The sequence below is a fragment of the Lepisosteus oculatus genome, chromosome 3 (genome assembly GCF_040954835.1).
Source record: "Lepisosteus oculatus isolate fLepOcu1 chromosome 3, fLepOcu1.hap2, whole genome shotgun sequence".
Lineage (NCBI taxonomy): Eukaryota > Metazoa > Chordata > Actinopteri > Semionotiformes > Lepisosteidae > Lepisosteus > Lepisosteus oculatus.
The window spans coordinates 9,508,385-9,532,864 of NC_090698.1; the positions used below are offsets into that span (position 1 = coordinate 9,508,385).

Sequence of the window (24,480 nt, forward strand, 5' to 3'; positions counted from 1 at the left end):
TATTCAGTACCGCCATCTACTATCACCTCTCATTGTGTACTCTTATTGTGCATATCATGCGTTTCTTTTTTTACTGTCATTCTGTAACGTGCTTTGAGAAGCCACCTTTAAAGGCACTATATAAAGTTTTTTATCATTATTAATCATCATCATATAATGGAACGAAAATCAGTTTCTGATTCACTGAGCACTGGGACCAGTCATTCCCTTACTGCCAGCTCCCTCAGTGCCCACGTGGGCACCCGACACCCGGGTTCGAGGTCTTTTCACATGCAGGCCGTGGGGCCCTGCGTTGAGCTACGATCAGCCGGTATCTCACTATCGCTGGCGGCCCAGCAGCCTTCCTGCTGACTCACCTGGAAGTCTGGGGGACTGGTCTTCCTGTCTGGGGGCGGCCAGGGAGACCCCCCCTTGTGCAAGGGGTTCCAGAAGCCGGGCTTGGGGGGCTGGTAGTGGGGGGCGGGGGGCAGGGGGGCGTGCAGGGGGAGCCCAGGCATGGGCAGCCGTTGCAGACCTGCATGAGGGACCTGGAAGAGGGGGAGGGAGGGAGAATTTTCTTTTACTCTTTAAAGGTTAGACACAGCACACAGCAGTCAGCAACTTCAGGCAGACTGAGCCAGGTGAGGGCGAGAGAGCAGTGCAGGAAGCAGAGGGCAGAGGGCAGAGGGCAGAGGGCAGAGCTCCATCTGGAAACAGACAGGACGAGGACGGGGGGGGAGGAGGAGGAGAAGGAGGAGGAGGAGGAAACACAGCGAAAGATCCGAGGTATGAGGCTGGAGGTCCCAGCTGCTGGACTGACCTGCTCGGAGCTGGAGCTCCTCTTCCTCTTGATGGGGCTGGGGGTGTCGTCAGCAGGCGACGGGGTGCCCAGGTGGTGCAGAGGCGGGGTGTGCTGGATCACGGAGTGGTCCCCGTGGGGCGCCGGCCGCTTCCCGGGGTAGTTCCTCGACTGCCGGGCGAGAACAAGGACAGGGTGTTTTGGGAACGTCTCTGGGACCAGTGCCCTCTCCTGCCCGCCCTGCAGTCACCACAGAGCGCGGCGCCTGGTCCGTGCGTCTCCGTCTGCGTCCCGTGACGGGAACCGGTCCCGTGCCGTCGCGGCGAGCGCTCTGGACTCCGGATCCGGCGATCCGAGTTCAAATCTGGGCGGTTACCCGAGCCGCAACTCCTCCATATAAGCATTTCATCGCGCGCGGGCACGTGAAAAACAGACTGAACGGATCAAACCCTCCCCCCCGAATGCAATAACATCTGGCTCAGGGCTGCTGGAGAGCCCCAGTCCAGCACGCCTGTAGAGGTCAAGCAGTGTTTGTGGGCAGTTCAGTTCAATACTTTATTGCCTAGTCATGGAAGCCGATTGGAATTTGCTCCGGTGCTGCCCAGATAACAACAGCATGAGCAGCAGCAGTCACGTGAGAGACATAGAGAGACACAGACACACACACAGACACACACACACAGACACACACACACACAGACACACACACACACACACACAGACACACAGACACACAGACACACAGACACACAGACACACAGACACACAGACACACAGACACACAGACACACAGACACACAGACACACAGACACAGCGCACCACCCGAGATCTGGAGTCTGTACCTGCTGCACCAGGCTCCACACTTCGCTCAGAGGGGGCAGGTTGCGAGGACGGTGCTGCTGGTGGGGGCTCCCGTACTGCAAGGGGCGAGAGAGAGAGAGGAGAGACATTGCTGTTTGCCCCGTGCTCTTCCCGGCGGCCGGCACGGCGCGGACACACTGCCCTCCGCCCTTACCCTCAGCAGCTGGCTGGCCCGCGTGGCCAGGTGGCCGAAGCCGCCGTAGCCGCTGTGGCGCGCGGCGCTCTGGTAGCAGTGCGCCGCCTCCTCCAGCTCCTGCTCCGACTCGTACAGCTGGCCCAGCTGCTCCCAGAGCTGCGGCTGGCGCTGGTCCCTGGACAGGGCCTGGACCAGCCGCTGCAGGATGGCCAGCTTCTCACCGCGGGCGGCCGGGCTGCGCAGAGGGAAGCGGAACGCGGGATTAGGTAGGGCTCAGAGCTGGGGGGGGGCGCATGCCGGGAGGCTGATGGGACGCGTGGCAGCACTCACCCGCTGGAGAAGAACTTGCTGGGGTGGTTGAGCCCCATCATGTGACCTGGGGGCGGGTGCGGGAGGAGCTGGGATGGGCCCACGCTGGAGGAGCACCTGGGGAGAGAACGGAGGAGAGGGCCCGTGACGTCAGCAGGCCTTCGCATACAGGGTCACAGTCACCCCACCTTCTCCCTGCCTCTCCACCGGCCTGCCAGTCTTCTTTCCTTCAAGCTGTCCCGACCCTCTACTGTGCCTACCCGCCTGGGCCTGGAGTCCTTGGACCCCAGCCCACTGCCCACTGCCCCCTGCTCACTGCTCACCCGCCTGCTGCCCCCTGCTCACTGCTCACCCGCCTGCTGCCCCCTGCTCACTGCTCACCCGCCCCCTGCTCACTGCTCACCTGCCTGCTGCCCCCTGCTCACTGCTCACCTGCCTGCTGCTCACTGCTCACCTGCCTGCTGCCCCCTGCTCACTGCTCACCCGCCCCCTGCTCACTGCTCACTGCTCACCTGCCTGCTGCCCCCTGCTCACTGCTCACCTGCCTGCAGCTCACTGCTCATTGCTCACTGCTCACCTGCCTGCTGCCCCCTGCTCACTGCTCACCTGCCTGCTGCTCACTGCTCACTGCTCACCTGCCTGCTGCCCCCTGCTCACTGCTCACCTGCCTGCTGCCCCCTGCTCACTGCTCACCCACCCCCTGCTCACTGCTCACTGCTCATCTGCCTGCTGTCCCCTGCTCACCTGCCCCCTGCTCACTGCTCACCTGGTTGGAGGTGCCCATGGCCGGCCGCCCACGGGTGCCCATGGTCCCCGGCTCAGGCCGTCCAGAGGAAAGGAGTCCCGTGTGCTGCGCCCTCCGAACTGGTCCGCTGTGTGATGCATCCAGCCTGGGGGACAGGGAGGAGAGCACAGGTAACCCTGGTGTCCTGCCCACATTTCCCCCAGGCCTTTACCAGTCATGGCCTCCTAATAACCCCCCTCTCTGAACTGGCTTCATCACTCTGTTCTCCTCCCCACTGAGAGCTGGTGTGTGGAGAGAGTACTGGTGCACTATGGCTGCTGTCGCATCATCCAGGGAGTCCCTGTTAGCTGTAAAGCGCTTTGAGGGGAGCGTCAGGAATGATTATTAATCATTCTTGGTTTGTCCAGAGAGTCCGGCGTGTCCACTCACCTCACTAGCTGCGTCTGTGAAGCCCTCCACTGCAGCACTGTGTGAGCACCGCTGTGGCAGTCCTGAGTGAGAAAAGTAGCACCTCTGTCTGTCCTTCCTTCTGCCTGTCTCTCGCCGCGCGCTTCTCGACTTCCCGCTCTGAGAGGACGAGAGGACGAGAGGGGGAGAGTGAGGAGGGCACGGCCAGGCCGGGACCGGACCACGCGGGGAGGAGGAGGAGAACCCAGAGGATCAGGAGCGCAGGGCGACAGGGAGGAGACTCAGAGCGAGGCAGGGAGTGAGACATCCAGGCAGACAGCAGTCCGAAACAGGCCCATCTTCCTGTTCTGCCCGAGCCACACAACAAGTCCTTTTCACCTCGGACTTTAAAAGTCAAGGCTGAAACCACTACAAAAACATGTAATCATTAACAAGCTGAGGCTGTATACGTTGTAATGTTTAACAACTGCTCCGAAACTGCACAGGCTTCGCACAACTCCAGAATCGCCCGGCTGCTTATAACGACGAAAACACGAAGCAGGAGTGGCTTTGAAACGTACGAACTGGAACTTGACCGTCGGGGTATCCGGTATCCATGTTTTTTTATGGGTGTGTGTGTGTGTGTTTTGGGGGGGGGGGGACTGGAGGTCAGGCTTGGGCACCAGCTAGTTTATCCGTATCCCATCAACCCAGACCCCGCCGTGCCACCGCGCGCTCGCGCTCGTCCTAATTATCTCAGCAGCAGATGACGGGAGGCGCAAGCAGGATCTCGAGGAGAAGAGCAACTCCAAAAAAAAACCCCGCGAGTCTAAAATTAAACCCCGCGTGCACAGAGAGAGATCAGCACGGCTGAAGAGAACAGGCCGTGCTGTGACAGCCACCCCCGCTCCTTCTCTCTGTCACACTCGAGCTGCGCGCCCAGCCCCGTCAGCCCTGCTCTGAAAATAGAGAGCCGGCGGCTATTTTAAGGAACTCCTGCTATTTTGGAGGTCCTGCTCGGAGATTCAGGGGGTGGGCAGCGCACGATCGCGCGGCTCCGGCCCACGCCAGCCGAGAGACGTGTCGGAGCGGCTCTGCCCCTCCTCTGCTCCATCTGCCGCGCTCCCGGATCATCCCACTTCCTTCCCAGCCCCTTCACAGCGGAGACGCCATTCCGTCAGCACCGAGCGCCCCGTGCAGGAACAACACCCTGTTAGGATGCAGCTTCCCCGCTGTGAGAGCAATCTGACTGGATAAAGTACCTACAGTGCCCGTACAGTATTGGTGACGTGGGAAAGAGTCCGGAATGTGACATCCCTTGGATTAAACAAATCCAGGTTGCAGATCTTGACTTGATGTCTGAATTTAGTGAAAAAGATCATGTTGTTGCTTGCTAGTCTTTCACTGTAAGGTGCTGCTGTTTTAGACATAGGAAACAAACTTTCTGATTTTTTTTAAGAGGATGTATCCTATTCCATTGGCGGATGGCTTTTATTTATACTGCATCTGTCTTTTTGGCACCTGGCTTTCAGTGTGCTAGACTATAGTAGTGCAATATTTTGTCTAATGGGGCACTATAGCCCTGGTATATAAACCTTTCCTTAATCGACACTGATTTCATTAAAGCAGGCAGTCTTGCTACCTGCCATTATTTCGCATTTGATGGTCAATTTCCATCAGCAGATTCGCATTAGGTTAATTTACCCCGACTGCCCACTCAAACACTCACTCATTCGTATACTGCTGCTCCAGACCTGGCCCAGAGAAGAGCCAGTGGGCACATTCCTGGCCTCACAGCCATGTCCCACACTCTCTAGTCTTGAACGCAGGAGACTATGAGGGCCCCCTGATCCACATGTGGAAAATGAAATGAACTTCTTCAGAGTCAACAGTGAGACAGGAACCAGAGGGCACGAGTGGGAACTACAGGGAAGTGCCTTTAAAAACAAGAATCGGAGGCGCATCTTTACACCAAAAGTTGTGGGGGTTTGGAACAAGTCACCCAGCCGTGTTGTTAAAGCCAGTAACCTAGCTTCTTTTAAGAAGAAAGCAGGATGAGATCAAGGGATCAATTAGCTACTAGCACCCAAATGCACTTGGTGAACCTCTTGCCTGTGACCTTTATGCACTGAGCAGCTGGCTCATGAATGTCAATTACTAATCACGGGAGCAGTCTGTGCTAATTAGTGATGCCCGACCCGATCTAAATCTTTTTTTTTTAACCCGAGCCCGCCCGACCGGCGGGTGTGAGTCAACCCGCGCATCACTAGTGCAAATGAGGCCAAGTACGGTGTTTATTTATCCGGCACCAAGAGCAAAATCAGATTAAAGTCAAAACTATGTCACTTGGGCTGTTGATTTGAATGGAGTTTAGTCGAATTGCATTGCTGCGGTACTGTAGCGCCTGCCTCGGTGGTGGATCTTCTCGGCGGGGACAGCCCAGCCTCGGTGTGCCTGCCAGCACGGGGAAAAAGTGAATTTTAACGGAAGAAAACAACGGCTTAAATATCAGTGACCCACGTCACTGCAGCGTCTTCATTGACTCATCAGCTTCACTCAGCTGTGATTCCTCCACCTACGCATGGTTTACTGCTGGTCTGCTGCAGGTGCAACTGGCGTGGCGATGCCCAGTGCCAGCCCTGAGCCGGGTGAGCCCCCCTCCTCCAGATCCGCCGGCAGCACAGCGTTTACCCCTTCCTGCCCCCCTGTGCGACCAGACCCCGCCCCCCGACCGGAGCAGAGCCCCTCCCGATCCACCGTCCACCGTCACCGGGCAGGCCCTGCGGCTCGGGCAGGAAAGAGCACGGACCCGACGCTCCGCTCTTCGGAGCGGACTTGTGGCGCACGCTGCAGAGGAAAGGACTCCTGCCCCCGAGTCCGGCTACCTCAAAACTGACCGGTGACCCCAAACTGCCTGCCAGTGTCACCCCACACCTCACAAATCTGGAGATCCACCCCACATCAGAACCCTGCCTTTGAAAGCCACAGACACAAACGGACATCACTGCAGAAAACCCGCTGTTTGGAACACAGTGGGAATGGCTTTGGATAGAGCGCCTGGGTTTCACTTGGAGGACAAGCCTGCAACAGCTAGAAGGCGCAGTGCTCCTACCTCTCAAAGCAAGCCTCGATTCAGCTTCGCCAGCCAATCATCTCTGTTCGTCTGTCTCTCAGGCTTCACGGAGTCTGGAAGAGAAGAAGGGTCAAAGGTCAGGTAGGAGGCCTCTGCACGATCACCGCCACGATCTCTCCTCGGCCCAGGGCACCGCTCCTCTGCTGTTCCTGTGAGATGTATGGATACAAGCGCTGTTCGTCTGGCTCATCCATCATCCATCCCAAAACCACCCATCTTGGAACTACAGGGCACAGGGCCCGCCCTGGAGGAGCCTGTCGGCCCACCACAGCGGGGGGGGAGAAGGGACAGTCTGGATTGCCAACCGAACCCAGCTGGCACTTCTCCCGGGTACGACAACACAGCGGAGATCTCAGAGGGAAAACAACGCCAGGAGGAACGTGGGTGCAGATCCCCCACACAGACGGGTGCCCTAGGGCTGGGATCCAAACGCAGGACCCCTAGAAACACAGATTTCAACTTTAGACAGACCGAAACTAAAAACACACAAAAGCACCGATTAGAACAGCCCCCCCCCAGCCGGGACAGAAAGTAACAACGGGCTGCCTGGAGGGCTACCACCCCGAGCTGCAGACGCCCAGTCCCATCCAGTTCCCCAGCCCGTGTGCCTACACCAGGGCACAGACAAGTCTACAAACAGGGCGAAGACAACATCAGAGAAGCTACGGCTCATGAAACACGTTCTCTGACCCCACTGCCCCAGGAAATCAAGCGGCTACCGAGCAGGGGGACACGCTAGCCGGACCAAGTGGGCTCCTCACGTCCTGCAAACACGGACGTCGGGGCCACGAGCTCCCCGGGCCGTGTCTGGCCCGTGGCACCTGCGGGGAAGAGCAGGGGGAGCTCACGGCTCGCTGCCGCGGCGTGGTGGGCCGGACGTGGAGAGGAAAAGCCCTCTCGCACCGAGAGGCGCAGGGCTGACACGCTCCAGCGGCGTCACTGCGCCGGGTTTTACCGAAAAGATTTAACCCTTTCACGCCTGGCGGAGATCACAGCGCGAGAGGGCGGAGGAGGGGGAGGGGGGAAGAAGAGGAGGAGGAGGAGGGGGTGGTGGTGGTGTGGTGGGTGTTCCGGGGTGACGGTTTCGGGAATTTCTCTTGCCGAGCGGCGTCACTCTTTATCTGTGACTCAGCGTGGTTTGGTAAACAAACAGGAAGTTCACAGCAGCCAGCCCGGCACGAAAACAGGGGAATCCACAACCACAGCATGAGTTACCAAAAGAGAGAACCTCTCTCTGATCGCACACGCTCGCCCCATCACGGGCCAGAGAGAGGACCGGCGTCTCGCCACCATCCCCGATCTGGACCGACCACCGGCCGGATTGGACCTGCGCTCTCGGGCTTGGGCCAGCTCACGGAGAATTTGGAGAAGCGGGAACTCTGTGGTTGCCAGAACCGTTGCGTCAGCGAGAGAACGCCCCCGTTGCATCTTGACGACAGAAACCAAAACCCCTTTATTTTAGCCAAAATCCCCCCCAAACCCAGAGTTTCCAATTACCAGAGCAGGTGTGCGTTAGCAAAAATCCCCCCCACCACGGTTTGGTGAAGTCTGGTAATTCTGGCAGGGCAGGTACACAGCGAAGGAGTCTGAACCACCACGGAAGCGTTTGGCACTGAACTGCTGAATTGCTCCCCGATCAGCCATCACACACTCCCTGACATCACCCGTGCCCGAGCACAGATTAATCCACACACTTGTGTCACGGCACAGGTTATATATAGAAGCTGTGTCGTGTAGCTCACAGTTACAAACGCTTCCCGATTTGTAACTGTCTCGACTACCAAGCCCAGCCCAGCCAAGATTGGGATCCCGGCCAAATGAAAATGAAGCTGAGAAACAAGTCTCTTCTGCTAAAAATAGGCCGCTGCGCTGTTTGCATGCGCGAGATCGTGAGCGAGAGAAAGAGCCCCACTGTGCATCGAGTGCAGAGAGAGAGTCACTGACTGCACAGCACTGACAATCCCCCTTTCACACACACAAACACAGCAGGTGCACTGCAGCTCGCAGGCTTACGTAATGGGCCCAGCTCAGGAATTGCTGAAGGGAAATGTGACAGCCAGCAAACGGGAAGAGACCGTGGAAGATGTACTTGATGCATCTCTTGAAAAGATGTGCAGTTTTTTGAGATGCAAAATTGTTTCCAGGCTCCTGTTGCTAGTGGGTCAGGCTTCAGTCTTCAGGATGGAGTTCACAATCCACACGTAAACATACACACACACAAAAGATCACCACCAGGACACGGACTGCGGTTTCTCTCTCCTAGTCCTTCTCTCACTGCAGGTCAGGAACGGATCTGCGTTCACCATCTGTCCAAGCAGTGACACCTCATGACACTCTCTACCTCCCCACAGCCTGGTGTCCTGCGACACCCAGGTCTCTCCAGCTATGACCCCCCACAGCCCGGCGTCCTGCGACACCCAGGTCTCTCCAGCTATAACCCCCCACAGCCTGGCGTCCTGCGACACCCAGGTCTCTCCAGCTATGACACCCCACAGCCTGGCGTCCTGCGACACCCAGGTCTCTCCAGCTATGACACCCCACAGCCTGGCGTCCTGCGACACCCAGGTCTCTCCAGCTATGACACCCCACAGCCTGGCGTCCTGCGACACCCAGGTCTCTCCAGCTATGACACCCCACAGCCTGGCGTCCTGCGACACCCAGGTCTCTCCAGCTATGACACCCCACAGCCTGGCGTCCTGCGACACCCAGGTCTTTCCAAGAATACTACTGCAGACCACAGCATCTGTGAGCAACACCTTCAAACGTTTCAAAGATCCATCTCTTTCATCTCATTGTATAGGTTGAAGTCTTTGTGTAACAACTAAACATTTAGTCCTTCAGGGTTTCACAAGCGTCTTCAATCAAAGGAAAACTAATTAAGGCGATAATTAATTCAAATAAGTAACTGACCAACAAGCAGCAGGTCCTCAGTATCATCTTCGCAGGATCTGCAGGAAATGCACAGTTAATCCATGTGCTAAATGGAGATGAGAACAGTTATGCTAGTGCCTGCTGCTCTAACCAGGGCTCAGGGATTTCTGAACAGCTCTACTTATATCAGACGTGCTGCACCTCAGATGAGAGGTTTGTACAGTGGAACACAGTTTTTCAGCATTCCTGTACAAGAAGCTGTTTATGACATACACACTGTATGTGAGAGAGCTTCCTCGACTGTTTACGGGCAACTCAGAGACTGCAAGAGTATGACCTACTTAGCACAGATATAGAAACCCCAGGGTTGCGTGCAAACGGTATAAGGTTGCTTTGCTTAAACCAAAACACACACAAACCCGACAGATACTTAACGCTTCTGCTAGTGTCGCAGACCCTGTCTGGTGGGGGAAAAAAATAAAGGTTGTGCTACAAGCAGACAGGAAGAGCATGTGAGAGATACAGGAAGTGGGCCTCAGTTGGTGTGTGTGTGTGTGGGGCTGGGGGGGGGGGTTTCTCTTCCTGTGGAACAATGTTTCTTCCTTTCTTTCTGAAATCCAATCTCTCCAGCCTAGGAATATCTCATCCCTGCAGACACACATCATTTTCATTCTATCAGCAATTCGTCCTGAGTGAGCAAGCCAGCTAAGATTATACATAACCAGAGCAGATGCTGCCTTCACCACATCTGTCAAGCACCTTTAACTTCAAGCTCAACTTTAGTCACATTCACACTCATCTCCCTCAGATCTGTAGAGACTGTAAAGACACTCAGTCCAGCTCATCTGTATCTTCACATTCACACTCATCACCATCAGATCTGTAGAGACTGTAAAGACACTCAGTCCAGCTCATCTGTATCTTCACATTCACACTCATCTCCCTCAGATCTGTACAGTAAAGACACTCAGTCCAGCTCATCTGCATCTTCACATTCACACTCATCACCATCAGATCTGTAGACACTGTAAAGACACTCAGTCCAGCTCATCTGTATCTTCACATTCACACTCATCACCATCAGATCTGTAGAGACTGTAAGACAGTCAGTCCAGCTCATCTGTAGCTTCACATTCACACTCATCACCATCAGATTGTAGAGACTGTAAGACAGTCAGTCCAGCTCATCTGTATCTTCACATTCACACTCATCACCATCAGATCTGTAGAGACTGGAAAGACACTCAGTCCAGGTCATCTGTAGCTTCACATTCACACTCATCACCATCAGATCTGCAGACACTGTAAAGACACACAGCCCAGCTCATCAAAAAAGTAACAGAACCAGCAGGAGTCAGAAGGTCAGAGACCAAGAAACGAGAGAGAAAGCAAGAGAGGAAGAGAGACGGAAACACAGAAAGTAAGACAGAGTGGGAGAGATAAAACAGCAAAAGAAAGAGGGTGAGTAAGAAAAGAGTTTCTTGCAGTAAAGGAAGGGTACCTGGAACAGCGAAACCAGGGAGGCCCACACACCAACTGTGTCATCACATTCCTGTCAAACTGGGAGTTTCACAGCAGACTGGAGAGGGGAAGTCGTTTCCCAGTAACGCCCACCCGCCTGCCTGCAGCACTCTCGAACAACAACACAAGATTCCTGAAACAGCGCAGGCTGTACAGGCCAGCGTGACGGAGAGCACAGTCAGAACGGCACCCGTTCACAACCTCACACGACCGCAGGCGACAGGGGCTTCTCCCGCACTGGGCGGCATCCCTGCTGAGGCCGAGTCAGACCTCCGGGCTGAGGCGAGGGCGCCAGCGGGCCCGGCTGACAGGTGGTCCGGTCTGTGGGTGCCGACTGGCGCTCCGGGCCCGGCCTCATGGCTACCATCTGCGAGCAGGCGGCAATGCCGCGGGAGTTGCTTCCCCTGCCAGCAGCTCAGGACAGCGCCTGGCTCCGGCCAGCAGTGAGCTCCCACAGACCTCCTCCGGGGAGATCCGGTCGGCCCTGCTTTTCCCAAGCTCCCTATTCTCCCCGCCCTGGCACGCCCCAACCGCCTGAACATCTGTCCGACTGCGTGACCTTCTGCGTCAGGCCCTGTGCGCAGGGTCCGGGCCACGCGGCGCACTGCTCCTCCTCGTGCTCGGGGTCACCGGCGAGACCTCTGCCGGCTGGGTGTCGAGGGCTCGTGTACAGTTTTTGCAGCCGAGCTCTTGGTCGCCCAGCCGAGCTGTTAATCCAACTCTTCTGCATCGATTAAGCGCCCCCCCTTGGAGAAAAGAAGGAGGTGCCGCCCCAGACCCACAGTCCAGAACCCCTAGCGCGGCTGCAGCCAGCTTCAGCATCCCCCCCAGCAACGGCGTTACCATGGCGCCAGGCTCAGCAGCGCTCCGGACCCCGCGGCGACGCTGGTGTTTGCCGGCAAGCTGCGTACAGCCTGACCCACATCCCCTGCGCCCAGCAGAGACGGGAACACTCTGGTTCTCTTCACTCTTTCAGGGACAGACCAAAGCCAGTCAAGGGATGAAAGCAAGCTAGTGGGGAACGGAGGAGGGCTAAGGAAACCCAGCCCTTCTCTGTGTCTCGAGGTGCCCAACAGCAGGTGGCTCATAAGGAAGTCACCAGGGCAATTATCAGTCAACACTCCGATTGACCTAATTCTGGATGCAATGTGCTTTTCCAGGAAAACAGGGGAAATTTTCATCCCAATTCCTGTTGACGAAAACTGCAGGCTTGTGTATATAATTTGCCCTGTCGAAGGAGAAAAACTTTTGTACGCACATGGTTATCTGTGCTGTCTTTCACATCATGGCAACAAACTGGAAATCTCCAGCACCTGCTCTGGCTTCAACAACACCTGGACTGGAATCGCCAGCTGTGCAGCGGGAGTGATTTAGAACACTGTAAAATCGACGTCAGGTTTTACAGTATCGTCAGACTGATCCCCTCTGGGTTTCGCCAGCTGCAGGCAGCTCTTGAACAGAAGCAACAGCAGGTGCTGGACACTTCACCCTGACAGGAAGTACAAATGCAGCAAGCATAAGCATGCACACAAACAATACTAAATCTCTCTTTATCCGTGGCACCCCGCAAAGCTAAGCAAAGCTGGAATGGATCTGACAGCTGTGGTGCACAATTCAAATCCAGTTCTCCGAGGTGACGTCTCCAGTTTGTCAGCTGGCCTGTGTGGTCTGTTGAGCATCTGGGGGGAAAGCGCGGTGCTGACACACACTTTCAGGGGAACTCCATACTTTCTGTTTGCTCTTCCAGCGTCACCAACAGCATCCTCAGTTCCTCCTTCCTCTCGGCAGGCACATGTCCTATCTCTGACACACGGGCCTAGCCAGACTCCCCCAGCGGCCCCCCACGCACGTGGAGTCATAGATATATGCTCACACGGCCACAAATCCCTAATGCACTGAGCCCGGACGTCCCAGGAGCTCTGAACATTAATCTGCCAAAAAACAATGCTAACTGCATGGCGTTCGCTCAAAGCTGCACATTCTTAACGAGCTCTGATGGAGTTGCCATTGTAATGAAGTGGGCCTACTGAGAGTAACGTGTCCACCCCTGCCACCCATATTTACCCATGATGCCTCTCCAAAGCTTTAGCGACACTCACTCTGGTGAGAAAACAGGACTGAAGCTGAACAAGTGAACTCACTCTCATTAAGACACGCGACTGCAAGCCCAGGAGGACCCAGGATTTAGACAGCCCTGTGTCGGACACAAGGACCCTGGCTGTCTGGTGCGTGACGCATGATGATCATCTCAGACGAGATATCTGGAGGGTCTCCAGGCGCGTTCAGCCTCTACTTCTCCGAAACACATCCCCCACCTTGTTTGCTGGGGAACTGGTGGCAGAAATCAGCCGCCGGCTGTGCCGCCTCACCCGGGTTCAACTCCCCTCGTTATGTCTCGCGGGTACAGTGCAGTACCGCACACCCAGGCCCGGCCCGGCGCTGGGGCAGAGGGGCAGCGCGAGGAACGCGGGGGAGCCGCAGATTTTCTGTCTGCACTCTGACTTCTGACATTTCCCGCAGGGCCGGAGGAGGGTGGAGAGAGAGCAGGAGGAGAGGGGGGAGAGACAAATCAAGAAGAAAGAGAGACCAACAGAAGGCGGAGAGGAACAGAGAGAGGGAGAGAGCCCGGGTTCACAGCCACAGGGCAGAGTTCCCGCTCAGACGTGACTTCAGTCAGGCCAGTCAGAGTGAAAGTGGCGCAGAGGGGAGATGAAGACAGGGGACAGAAGACTCTGTCTCCTCTGTCTCTCTCTCACTCATGTGTTCCGTGCCGTCATGGTGCACGGTGGAGGCCTCTGTTGGCTGCACACGCGCACACACACACAGGTTTCAGCCCGCTCGCCGCCGCGTCCCGGAACGCCACACGCCCACCTGAACAGAGATCGCACCCTCCTCACGTGAAAACAGCGCGGCGGCCCAGGAAGAGAGCAAAAAAAAACAGCTTGAAAAGAAAACCCGAAAACCGCTCTTTTCTCAGCTGCGGACTCAGCAACTGCAGCTACAAGAAGTGAAAGAGGTTCTGGGAAGAAAAGCAGCATGTGTCACCCCTGCCCACACAGGTCTAGTCAAGACACTGTGAGACACAGGGCGGCGATCTACACCTGCCAGTCTGTGTGCCCACAGTGTGAGGGGACCTAGCCCTGCCCTGCCCGTCTGTGTGCCCACAGTGTGAGGGGAGCTAGCCCTGCCCTGTCTGTCTGTGTGCCCTCAGTGTGAGGAGAGCTAGCCCTGCCCTGCCCTGTCTGTCTGTGTGCCCTCAGTGTGAGGAGAGCTAGCCCTGCCCTGCCCTGTCTGTCTGTGTGCCCACAGTGTGAGGGGAGCTAGCCCTGCCCTGCCCGTCTGTGTGCCCACAGTGTGAGGGGAGCTAGCCCTGCCCTGTCTGTCTGTGTGCCCACAGTGTGAGGGGAGCTAGCCCTGCCCTGCCCGTCTGTGTGCCCTCAGTGTGAGGGGAGCTAGCCCTGCTCTGTCTGTCTGTGTGCCCTCAGTGTGAGGGGAGCTAGCCCTGCTCTGTCTGTCTGTGTGCCCACAGTGTGAGGGGAGCTAGTCCTGCCAGTCTGTGTGCCCTCAGTGTGAGGGGACCTAGCCCTGCCCTGCCAGTCTGTGTGCCCACAGTGTGAGGGGAGCTAGTCCTGCCAGTCTGTGTGCCCACAGTGTGAGGGGACCTAGCCCTGCCCTGCCCGTCTGTGTGCCCTCAGTGTGAGGGGAGCTAGCCCTGCCCTGTCCGTCTGTGTGCCCTCAGTGTGAGGAGAGCTAGCCCTGCCCTGCCCGTCTGTGTGCCCTCAGTGTGAGGAGAGCTAGCCCTGTCCTGCCCGTCTGTGTGCCCGTGCATTGAGAGGAGCACAAGCAGAGAGGACAAACAGGAACTCCTGAGAAACAGATGGTCCTCGCCCGGCAAACTACTGGTTTTGGAGACCAAACGGCGTCTTTAATCTAAACCCTCGAGGTGTCGGAACTGTTCCGTGTGGAGCCGAGTTTCACAGCTCGTGGAGCCGGAGCAGTGTCCAGGACCACCAGTGTGGACCATGCCCGCGATCTCGCGATGTGCAAAGAGCCTAGAACTAGGGACAGAGCGTGGATTAACTTGGATGAACGACAGGGTTCCCATTTCTCGGTGCGGGTTACGGGAAAACTTTCTCCTGCTTGTGAGCAGGACATCGCCCGAAGAGAGACACACCGTCTCCCGGGTCTAGAGCAGAAGACGCCCCACGCCCCCGGAGCTCGGGACATATACGGCGCTGAAGTAAAGGAGTGACTCGGACTCGCACCACGACACGCGTGGTCTGCGCCAATCGAAGTAATATGAGCAATTTAGCACTTTCACACAGACCAGAAAATATTAGCTTGCTTTTCCGTAACCGAATCAACACCTTTAAAAAAATCCAACCGAAGAGATTCACACGAAAACAGCTATAGCTCCGTGGCTTTTGTGCTGAGTGCGCTATATAGCCCCGGTTACATCACCACGGCTCTGCGCGTTTTCCACTTTCACTCCGTCACGGTCTCGGAGGCGGCCCGTCCCCCGTCTGAGCACAGCGACGCGGGTCTTTCAAAGCGCAGCCGCGCTCATGCCCGCACCAGACCAACAGGCCGGCCAGCAAATCGGTACACTTGCACACCTGCACACCTGGCCGAGCGCGACAGGTGTCGGGGCCGCCAGACCGCACTCGCAGGACAGCCGGGCAGCAAATACACCCCCCACACCCGTCAGTGTTTCCAAGTGTGCCGTGGGAAAGATGTCTCACTGCAAGAGCAACACTCACAATTCGAGATCATCTAGCGGCAGGAGCGCTGAATCACAGCTGCCGGCTCTCGAACCCGCCGCCCAACGCCACTTCCCTTCACCTGCCGCTCCTGCATTTTACAGGAACCCCACACGAAACAGAGGGGACCGAGATGCGGGGAAACGACTCTTTAATTCTAGGAACCTCGCGGGGAAACAAAAAAAAAACACGAGAAAAAATAACTACTCTGTCTCGAGAGGCTTGAGCGCGTGCTTCCCCTTCGCAGCGCTGTTTCTGAGAAAACAAATCGCGCGCGCGCGTGTGTGTGTGTACCCCCCTCCACTGCCGTCACGACAAACACGCACCCCGCGTAAGAAAAACAGTTCAGACGGTCCACGCCCCTCCGTCTCGCAAGTTTACAACTCCACCAAAAAGTAAGGCGTGGGATCCGATTACATCACAGAACACCCCCACACGCAGCCCCTCCCCTGCCTCCCACGATCACACGTGGGCTTTTGTTATGCCGCCGCACATCTGAGAAGCCAGACCCCACGGACGTGACGAGGGCAGCCGCCCGGCTAGTTAGTAGAAGAAACGGGGCGATCCACTGAAAGGGGTTTCTCATCAGCCATTCAGAAGGCAGGAAAGCGCCGGATCAGCACCCGGGTGATCCACGTCTCCATCCCTTATCGCAACCTCTCATTGCCACGCAATTAGCTGACTTGGCACATATCGCAGCCCCCGTTTCCTTCTGAAGAGTTTACTACAGCCCAGCCGGCGACAGCACGCTCCTTCTCGAGCGAGCCCCGAAAGGGTTAACAGCAAAAGGAAGCCAGCGAGTCTTCCGCTTTTTAAAATAATAGTATTTAACTCCCTGCCCAGACACAGATCACCCCCTCCCTGTCTTCCTGGAGCCGCGGTGCGAGAGCGCTACAGTCAGGGATTGCTATAGTAACACAACCGTGGCTTACCTGCCTTTCCCACTCGTGTTCCGAGTCCTCGGCAGAGCGCACCTTCACTGTCCCGGGTCTGTTTCACACTTCGAGGTACCGGGACACCCCAGATCAACCCCCCCCCCTCCCTCCACACACACATACACACAACCCCTCAAGGGTTCAGCTGTTAAACCCGATCGATTTGCATGGAGTTATCTACCACGCCGTCAGTCGACTCGAGGCGACAGCTCGGGTCAGGACGGGCTGTCGAGCGATCCGATCTGTGTCCAGCTGCTGTACTGTACTGTACATCAAAACCCGCTCCCGGACATGGCTCTTTCAAAAGGCTCCGTTCAGAAACTGATCCGCGTGGTTTTAAAAACACACACACACAAATGGAAACGAAATAAGTTGCTTCAAAGACGAAACCTAACCAGACACCGGGCTCTTCTGCTCCGGCAGCTAACGCCGTCTAGAAACGAGACGGACCGGAGTTTCTCGCCCGCCGGCGAGGGAATCGCGATTAGTGTGTATCCCGAGTGTCGTACCGGCTTGAATCGCAGGACAGACGCTAGGATCCGGGCAGGCGCTGCGTGTGCTGGAAAAGTCGCCTTCTCTGTCCCTCGGTGCCGATACGGCGTCTCCCGGTCCGCTGAAGGCAGCAAAGGTTTCCAACAGCGCGGCGAAAAAGCCGGCGGAAGGCAGGCAGGCTCGGAGTGGATAGAAGAAAATGTGATCGCTCCGGGTCTTCTGTATCCCTCTGTTGTGGAGCGTGTTACCACGGGCGCTGTAGTAGTTTATTCCTGTCCGTGGCTGTGAGTCAGTATCGTAAGGGGGAGAGAGGAGGGGGGTTGATGTGTGTAATCGGCAAGATTTCTTTCTCACCGCTTTCTATGCGCTCCGTCGGCTCGGTCGTGTTGCCTTTAAATCGCTGTTAAAAGGACATGCTGTCTGCTTGCGTTCCAGCTTACATCATCGCGCACTCAGCGCTGACAATGCCCCCGACTCGCCCCGCCCCCCTGCTGACGTCACCTCCCAAGTCCCGCCCTCGCCCTCGGAATTCCCTCGGAGCCACGCGGCTTCCGCTCTCTTGTTTTGTTTTTTTAAGGTGGTCCAGCATCACGACACATCCGTCTAACCACAGCCATCGCGGTGCTTTTCGGCGTGTGTGTTTTTTCGCAGCTGTAAAACCACGTTCTGGCTTTGCTGACGTTCCAGCCGTGGAACGCCGGTTCAACACACGCATTTGTGCATCTAAAGTTTAAAAAAAAAAACTAAAAAGAAAGTTATAGCGTTCTAGGCAAGGTTAGGAAGCTTCTGCAAAAAATGTGATTAGGGACGCCTGTGCAGACCGGGACCGTCTCTTAGGGCAGGTCCAGCCACGCTGCCCTACACGGTGCTGGGTCACTCCGCTTTGGGACAGCCAGTGCCCTCGGGTATCGTCCCGGATCTCCAGCTCGTCTTGGGGGCGCTTGTCCCGAGCAGGACAGGAAGCAGCACGTTCATGGATCTGGGGGGTGTCTGTCCGCACAGCAGGACAGTGACCAGCACGTTCACACGTCTGAGGGGAGCGCTTGTCCACACTGCAGGACAGTGAACAGTACATCCACACTGCAGGACAGTGACCAGGAGAGTGACCAGCACGTTCACACGTCTGAGGGGGGCGCTTGTCCACACTGCAGGACAGTGCCCAGCACGTTCATGTATCTGGGGGACGCTTGTCCACACAGCAGGACAGTGAGCAGCACGTCCACGCAGCAGGACAGTGATCAGCACGTTCATGTATCTGGGGGATGCTTGTTCACACAGCAGGACAGTGACCAGCACGTTCATGTATCTGGGGGATGCTTGTCCACACAGCAGGACAGTGACCAGCACGTTCATGTATCTGGTGGACGCTTGTCCACACAGCAGGACAGTGACCAGCACGTTCATGTATCTGGGGGATGCTTGTCCACACAGCAGGACAGTGACCAGCACGTTCATGTATCTGGTGGACGCTTGTCCACACAGCAGAACAGTGACCAGCACGTTCATGTATCTGGGGGATGCTTGTCCACACAGCTGGACAGTGACCAGGTGTGACCAGGACGTTCACATGTCTTGGAGGCGCTTGTCCGGCACGCAGCAGGACACCCTGGGGCTCGAACCCAGGACAGCAGGCGTGTTGACCCAGACCCTGCAGTCCCTGCAGACCCAGTCTCCCGGCTCTGACCACAGGCCACCCGGCTTCAAGGCCAGCAAGCACCTCAAGGAAGGGAGCAGATCAGCGGGGCCAGCGCCAGGCCCAGGGGAACAGAAATCAGGAGGAGCAGGAAAAAAGAAGAACAGGGAAAAGAGCGAAGGACAAGCAGGGGGAAGAAAAGGAAATCTGAATTTTCCATGACCTCAACGAACCGCCTTATCACACCGACCGGCTTGGCGCACAAGAGGCCTTTATTTAGAAGTGCCGCTGAACCAAATGCAAATGAGCTTCGCCCAGCGCGGAGAGGAGCGCTCCGTCACAGGACTGCAATGTGAGCAGCATGATTCAAAGACGAGGAGGGCAGGCGAGGGGGTGGCTGGGACTCCGTGTTCCCGGCCAGACGCTGGATCGGCCCGTGACGTCACGTGCTCCTGCAGCCAGCTTCCCCGAGCCGCCAGCGGCCCGGGGAATGCGGGAACGGGCCCGCGCCACGGGACCCGGGAGGACGAGGTGGGTTGGGGGCTCTAGTTTCAAGGGGCCAGCGGCCAGGCAGGTCCGGGCCGGCGCTGATTAAGCTGCCCATGTGACGGCTGGAGTTACACCGGCTGATTTGGTCTCAACAGGGACACGGGCCTGGGCCAGCGCAGCAGCCTTTCATGCCAGGGACACTGAGGCAGAAAACTGAGAGAGCCGAGCCGCAGAAGGGCTGTGGGTGTTCCAGTTCTGCCTAGAGCAGCGATGCTGGGAGACTCTAGCACCAGGTGTTAGTTGGGCCCAATTAAGTCAATAACAACCAGTGGTACTGGTCATCAAGAGCGGAGCTGCAGACCTGTGGGCACTGTGGACCCCTGCAGGGTCCAGACCTAACCGCACACACTCCAGCTCTTGCTTCTTCACTGCCTGCACTCGTCTTTCAATGGGATCTCATCCGGTACTCGGTCGAATCGAAGGAGCCCCCTCAACCTTCATAATCAGGACCTGAGGGTCCCCGAGACTCAGAGTTAGGGACTACCGATAGCCTCCTCCCTCACGCGGGCACCCCCGGCACACACTTCAGGAGTTGGGGTTCATCACGAGATGGGGACGGCGTTTGCCAGGCGAACCCCCAGATCCGGAGGGTCCTGGGGACCGGACCCGACGGCGTCCAAAACCGCCCCCTCGTCCCGGGGACAGGACAGACGGCGTCCACCCTGCCCCCTCGTCCCGGGGACAGGACAGACGGCGTCCACCCTGCCCCCTCGTCCCGGGGACAGGACAGACGGCGTCCACCCTGCCCCCTCGTCCCGGGGACAGGACAGACGGCGTCCACACTGCCCCCTCGTCCCGGGGACAGGACAGACGGCGTCCACCCTGCCCCCTCGTCCCGGAGACAGGACAGACGGCATCCACACTGCCCCCTCGTCCCGGAGACAGGACAGACGGCGTCCACCCTGCCCCCTCGTCCCGGAGACAGGACAGACGGCGTCCACCCTGCCCCCTCGTCCTGGAGACAGGACAGACTTTCAGCTTTGCGCTGGAGCGGTGGAAACACTACGCCCAGGTCGCTCCTCCGGCCTCCTCTCAGCTCGGCGGCACCGCTCTCCCGCTAGCGCCCGGGCAGCGCCGAGCCAGCTGGGAGCCCGGGGGGGAATCCTGGCTGCCTGTTGCCTGGGCCGGGCACAGCCTGACACACACACACACACTCCCCAGAGGGTACGGCTCCCACAGCGCACTCCTCTTCTCCGCTAGTCACAGGGCGAGCCCTGGTGCCAGGTGCGACTCCGCGCAGCAGAGCTCGCGCAGAGTAGTGCTGGGGCCCCAGGACACGCCCTGGGGACCTGGCCCCGCGTCAGACCGCGGCACAGCGGAACGGAGAGGCGCTGCACGCGAGATGGTAATCTCCCCCCCAGCACACAACGGCAGGCTTGTCTGTCCGAGGCTCGGGCCCTCCCCTATGAAAATCACCTGCCGATCTCACACTGGCCTCCGAGTTCCTCTTCCAGTGCCTGTAAGGGCCCGTCTCGCTCTCCACTGTCAGTGGCCCCAGGGAGAGGGCAGACAGGCAGACACGACAGAGCTAGGTACCCCCGGCCCCCTTTCTGTCTCAGGCTCCTGGAGCGCCGCGGGCACAGCATCTTAGTAACCGCTCAACAGGCCTCGAAATAACTTCGGCTGTCACACACCTTGTTACTTCTGGGACCAGGGGTGTCATCTAGGGAGAGGGCCAGCCCTGCCACGCAGGCCCTTACAGAAGGTACATGGGGAACACTCTACCACCTGCTTGGACAGAGATACCCTCTACCGTTTTAACACAGTGCTGCATTAAGACATGCGTGTGTTTGTGGTGCATTATTCCACGATCTGAATCACAGACGCACGGTGACAGTGCTGCCGATCACACACCCTGCAGACATCAGGCTCTCACCCCTGCCAGTGGAGGCTGGAGGGGGGGGGGTGGGGGGGTTGACCCACGTGCGTATACAGCGATACGGTACATGCAGAGGGTGATCGTACAAGCGTGCATGTGTCCAATTCTCGAGCAGTGAACAGTCAGGCTCCCTGGCGCCTGGGCAGGAGTGCTGGTGTCCCTCAATCTCTCATGGCAACAGACAGCACTGGGCTGCCCCGTGCCTCCTGCAGGCCAGCCTGCACTGCTCTCATTCTCTCTGCTCTCGGAGCTCAGGGACTGTGCCAGTTTGTAGGTATGCGGTGCAGTCAGTATGCAGGCACACTGTGTGTGCAATGTGCGTGTGTAGTATCAGTGTGTGTGCATTGACAATGTGTGTGTGTGTTGAGCATCAAGTGTGTGCAGTGTCACTATGTGTGTATTGACAAGGTGTGTGTGGAGCATCAGTGTGTGCAGTGTCCGTATGTGTGCCCAGTATCAGTGTGTGTGCAGTGTGCGTGTGCATTATCAGTGTGTGTGCAGTGACAGTGTGTGTGTGGAGCATCAGTGTGTGCAGTGTCAGTACGTGTGTAGTGTCAGCATGTGTGTGTGTGAATGTGTACAGTCTTCACACTGTCAGGGACTGGATTTGAAAACACTGTGCTCCTCCCCCTTCACAATCTGGCACTCCAGTGCATTAATTCAAAGGTACAGATTTAGGAGCTGCTGAAGTCCAGGAAACCAGACAGACGTGTTCCAGTTTATAGTGCTGTTGTTCAATGCTCCAACTACCGTACTGAACTACAGAGTCAAATAAAGGGAAACTGAGCCAAATGCTCGTTCTTGCCTGCAGTTTATCCTGCACCCACTACAGTAAAAACTGTATTTATGGCTTCTGTGAACTACAGTAGGTAAATCTGTAATATCACATGTAGTTTCAGATTCACATTTAGAGTCGCTATGTTACAGATCAGATACTGCAGCTTTGGAATCACTCCAGAGAAGAGCATTCAGGCTGACGGAACTGAACATTTTATTCTGGTACAGAGAAGAATACGAGGTAGAAACGCCCAACATCTCCCAAGCCACTGTCAAAGTCAACCCAGTGGAATGTGCACTGAAACACGAACCAGAGAGCACAAGTGGAGAACTACGTGGAAGTGTATTTAAAACTGAGAACAGGGCACTTCTTTACCCAAAGAGTTGTGGGAGTGTGGAACAAGCTATCCAACCTAGAAACAGCTGGAGGTGATCCTGGGACAGAGCACAGCACATCAACCCACTGGCCAATTCCAAGCTAGGAAGGTAAAAAGTTTTAAAAATATATGTGCACAAATCCCACGGTGCTGTACTGTATAGCGCAGTGCTTTAACAGGGGCACGGATACACCTCCCACCAGCCGCTTGGCCACTCGAATGCCTAACATCGCTGTGTGCCGCAGAGGATACTTTAATTAAAATCAGCCAGGGCCGATTAACAACTGGGATACAGGGAGGCAAACGGAGATGAGAAAGCTCATTTTCACACTCAAGCTAAAAATAGATGCTCTTGCCTGGCAAAAAGCCATAGATCCCTCACTTTGAGAGTGCTGTTATGTGACAATTGTATAACACACTCGTGAGGCCTCATGCAGAATGTTGTCCTGGTCTCCAAGCTAGACGTTACAGAACGGATACTGCTGCTCTGGAATTGGAGAGCCCGGAAAAAAGCAACGAGATGCATCCTGGGCCGAATGACAGGCTGAAGGAACTGAACCTTTTTAGTCTGGAGCGGAGAACAGTACGAGATACAGACATCTCCAAAGACACCGACAAAGTCAACCCAGCGGACTTCTTCAGAATGTGCGCTGAAACACGAACCAGAGAGCACAAGTGGAGAACTACGTGGAAGGGTATTTAAAACTGAGAACAGAGCGCTTCTTTACCCAAAGAGTTGTGGGAGTGTGGAACAAGCTATCCAGCCAAGAAACAGCAGGATGAGATCCTGGGATCGCTTAGCTACTGACTTCCAAACAGGCTGGATGGGTTGGATGTCTTCCTCTCGTTTGTAACTGCTCCTATATTCTTAATACCTACACGTTTCTGTTAATAATTGAAATATAGTCTGTCGAAGTAACTCTGCAACGTCAAGTGTTTTGATATGGAAACATTGTTTTTAAATAAATAATTCCAGCTAAGGATGGCTAAGGTTTCTATCCAAGTTTTCTTCTGCTGCAGAGCCTTGCACAACAGGACCTCTGGTTCCGTATCTAATTCATCTAATTTGGGGGGGCGAAGCACAGGGAGGGTCAGTTCCTCTCTGTCACAGGGTGTTAACAGTCGCAAGGAGCTTAATCGCGCTGTTAGAGGGCGGCAGACTCAGACAAGCCCGAGGTTCTTGTCCGAACCACATTCCCCACAATGCACTGGGGAAAGGGCCGCCCTCCCGTGTCCTCTGACCAATTGAAGGATGACATCTGGACGAGTGACAGTTAAAAGCCAGGAAGCAGAAGTTGCCTGTGTTGGTCTGTACCTGATGTTTAGGAAACACATGAGACGTGAGCTGTTTGTGCTGCTCCAGACAGAGAGGGGGAAGGAAGTGGCTGAAGGAACTTGTGAGATTGGGAAATGCTGCTGTGAGGTTCTGGAGGCTGTCAGGTTTTTGAGGAAGAGACTTTGGGGTGTATTTTGACACTGGTAAGAATGTGCAACAGTGTAGTCAGAGGTTGAAGAAGAGCTGGGTGTTTGTGTATTGTTGGGAGTTTTCTTCCACTGTAAATAAAAGCACTTTTTTTACCATATGGCTGTCTGTTTCCCTGAGACCTGCCTCTTAAAAATAAAAAAGGGGCGGAGTGGTGGCTCTCTGTGGCTAAGGGTCTGCGCCTGTGGCTGGAAGGCTGCCGGTTCAAATCCTGCGGCCGGCAGAGGAATCCTACTCCTGAGCAAGGCCCTTAACCCCAACTGCTCCAGGGGCGCCGTATAAATGGCTGACCCTGCGCTCTGACCCCAAGCTTCTCTCCCTGTCTGTGTGTCTCATGGAGAGCAAGCTGGGGTATGCGAGAAGACAAATTCCTAATACAAGAAATTGTATAGGGCCAATAAAGTGATCTTATCTTATTAGAAGCTAGAGATCAGGCCCCCTCCCAGCCAGGAGAGAGCCTGGAGGAGGCTGGTGGTCACAGCTCACAGCTCACAGCTCCACCGGGGCACAGTGTGGGGCAGTAGCAGGCCGGGAGGGGTCTGATCTCTGCCCGTTCCTAGGTACGTCCTAAAATCCTCCAATTGCAGCGGCTGTCGGCTTGGGAGGGCTCTGCAACTGACCTGATCTGCGCGGTCTGAGCTAAGAATGACAGCGTATAATTACAGCAGGAGAACGCAGCACCTGCTGGCCTGTCCAGCACATCCCCGGCTCTCTGTGCTCAGATTACTGATGGGCCCTACGAGGATGGGCCCGAGTCTAAATTTAGCCTCTTTGTTCCTTCCTTACAAAAGCCCCGTAGTCACAAGGACACATCTGCTGCTTGTGACTGTTCTGTTGGGGGGTGGGAAGGGCC

At 56.4% G+C, this 24,480-nt stretch overlaps 1 protein-coding gene across 10 annotated transcripts in view; it reads right to left on the reverse strand.

Moving 5' to 3' along the window:
- The window catches only part of kdm6ba (lysine (K)-specific demethylase 6B, a), a 117,768-nt gene that overhangs the window by 16,355 nt on the left and 76,933 nt on the right, over positions 1–24,480 (reverse strand). For 7 of the 10 annotated variants that reach the window (XM_069186682.1, XM_069186679.1, XM_069186673.1 and 4 more), the window contains 8 exons: positions 6,330–6,403; positions 3,260–3,397; positions 2,852–2,975; positions 2,107–2,202; positions 1,795–2,011; positions 1,622–1,696; positions 800–949; positions 357–527 (listed from right to left, as the gene is read on the reverse strand). In XM_069186682.1, the coding sequence (XP_069042783.1) occupies positions 357–527; positions 800–949; positions 1,622–1,696; positions 1,795–2,011; positions 2,107–2,202; positions 2,852–2,970 (828 nt within the window). In that variant the 5' untranslated portion in view covers positions 2,971–2,975; positions 3,260–3,397; positions 6,330–6,403. Of the gene's footprint in view, positions 1–356; positions 528–799; positions 950–1,621; positions 1,697–1,794; positions 2,012–2,106; positions 2,203–2,851; positions 2,976–3,259; positions 3,398–6,329; positions 6,404–15,502; positions 15,766–16,946; positions 17,212–24,480 lie in introns of those variants that run through there. The other 3 variants (XM_069186675.1, XM_069186674.1, XM_069186681.1) reach the window with 2 other exon arrangements.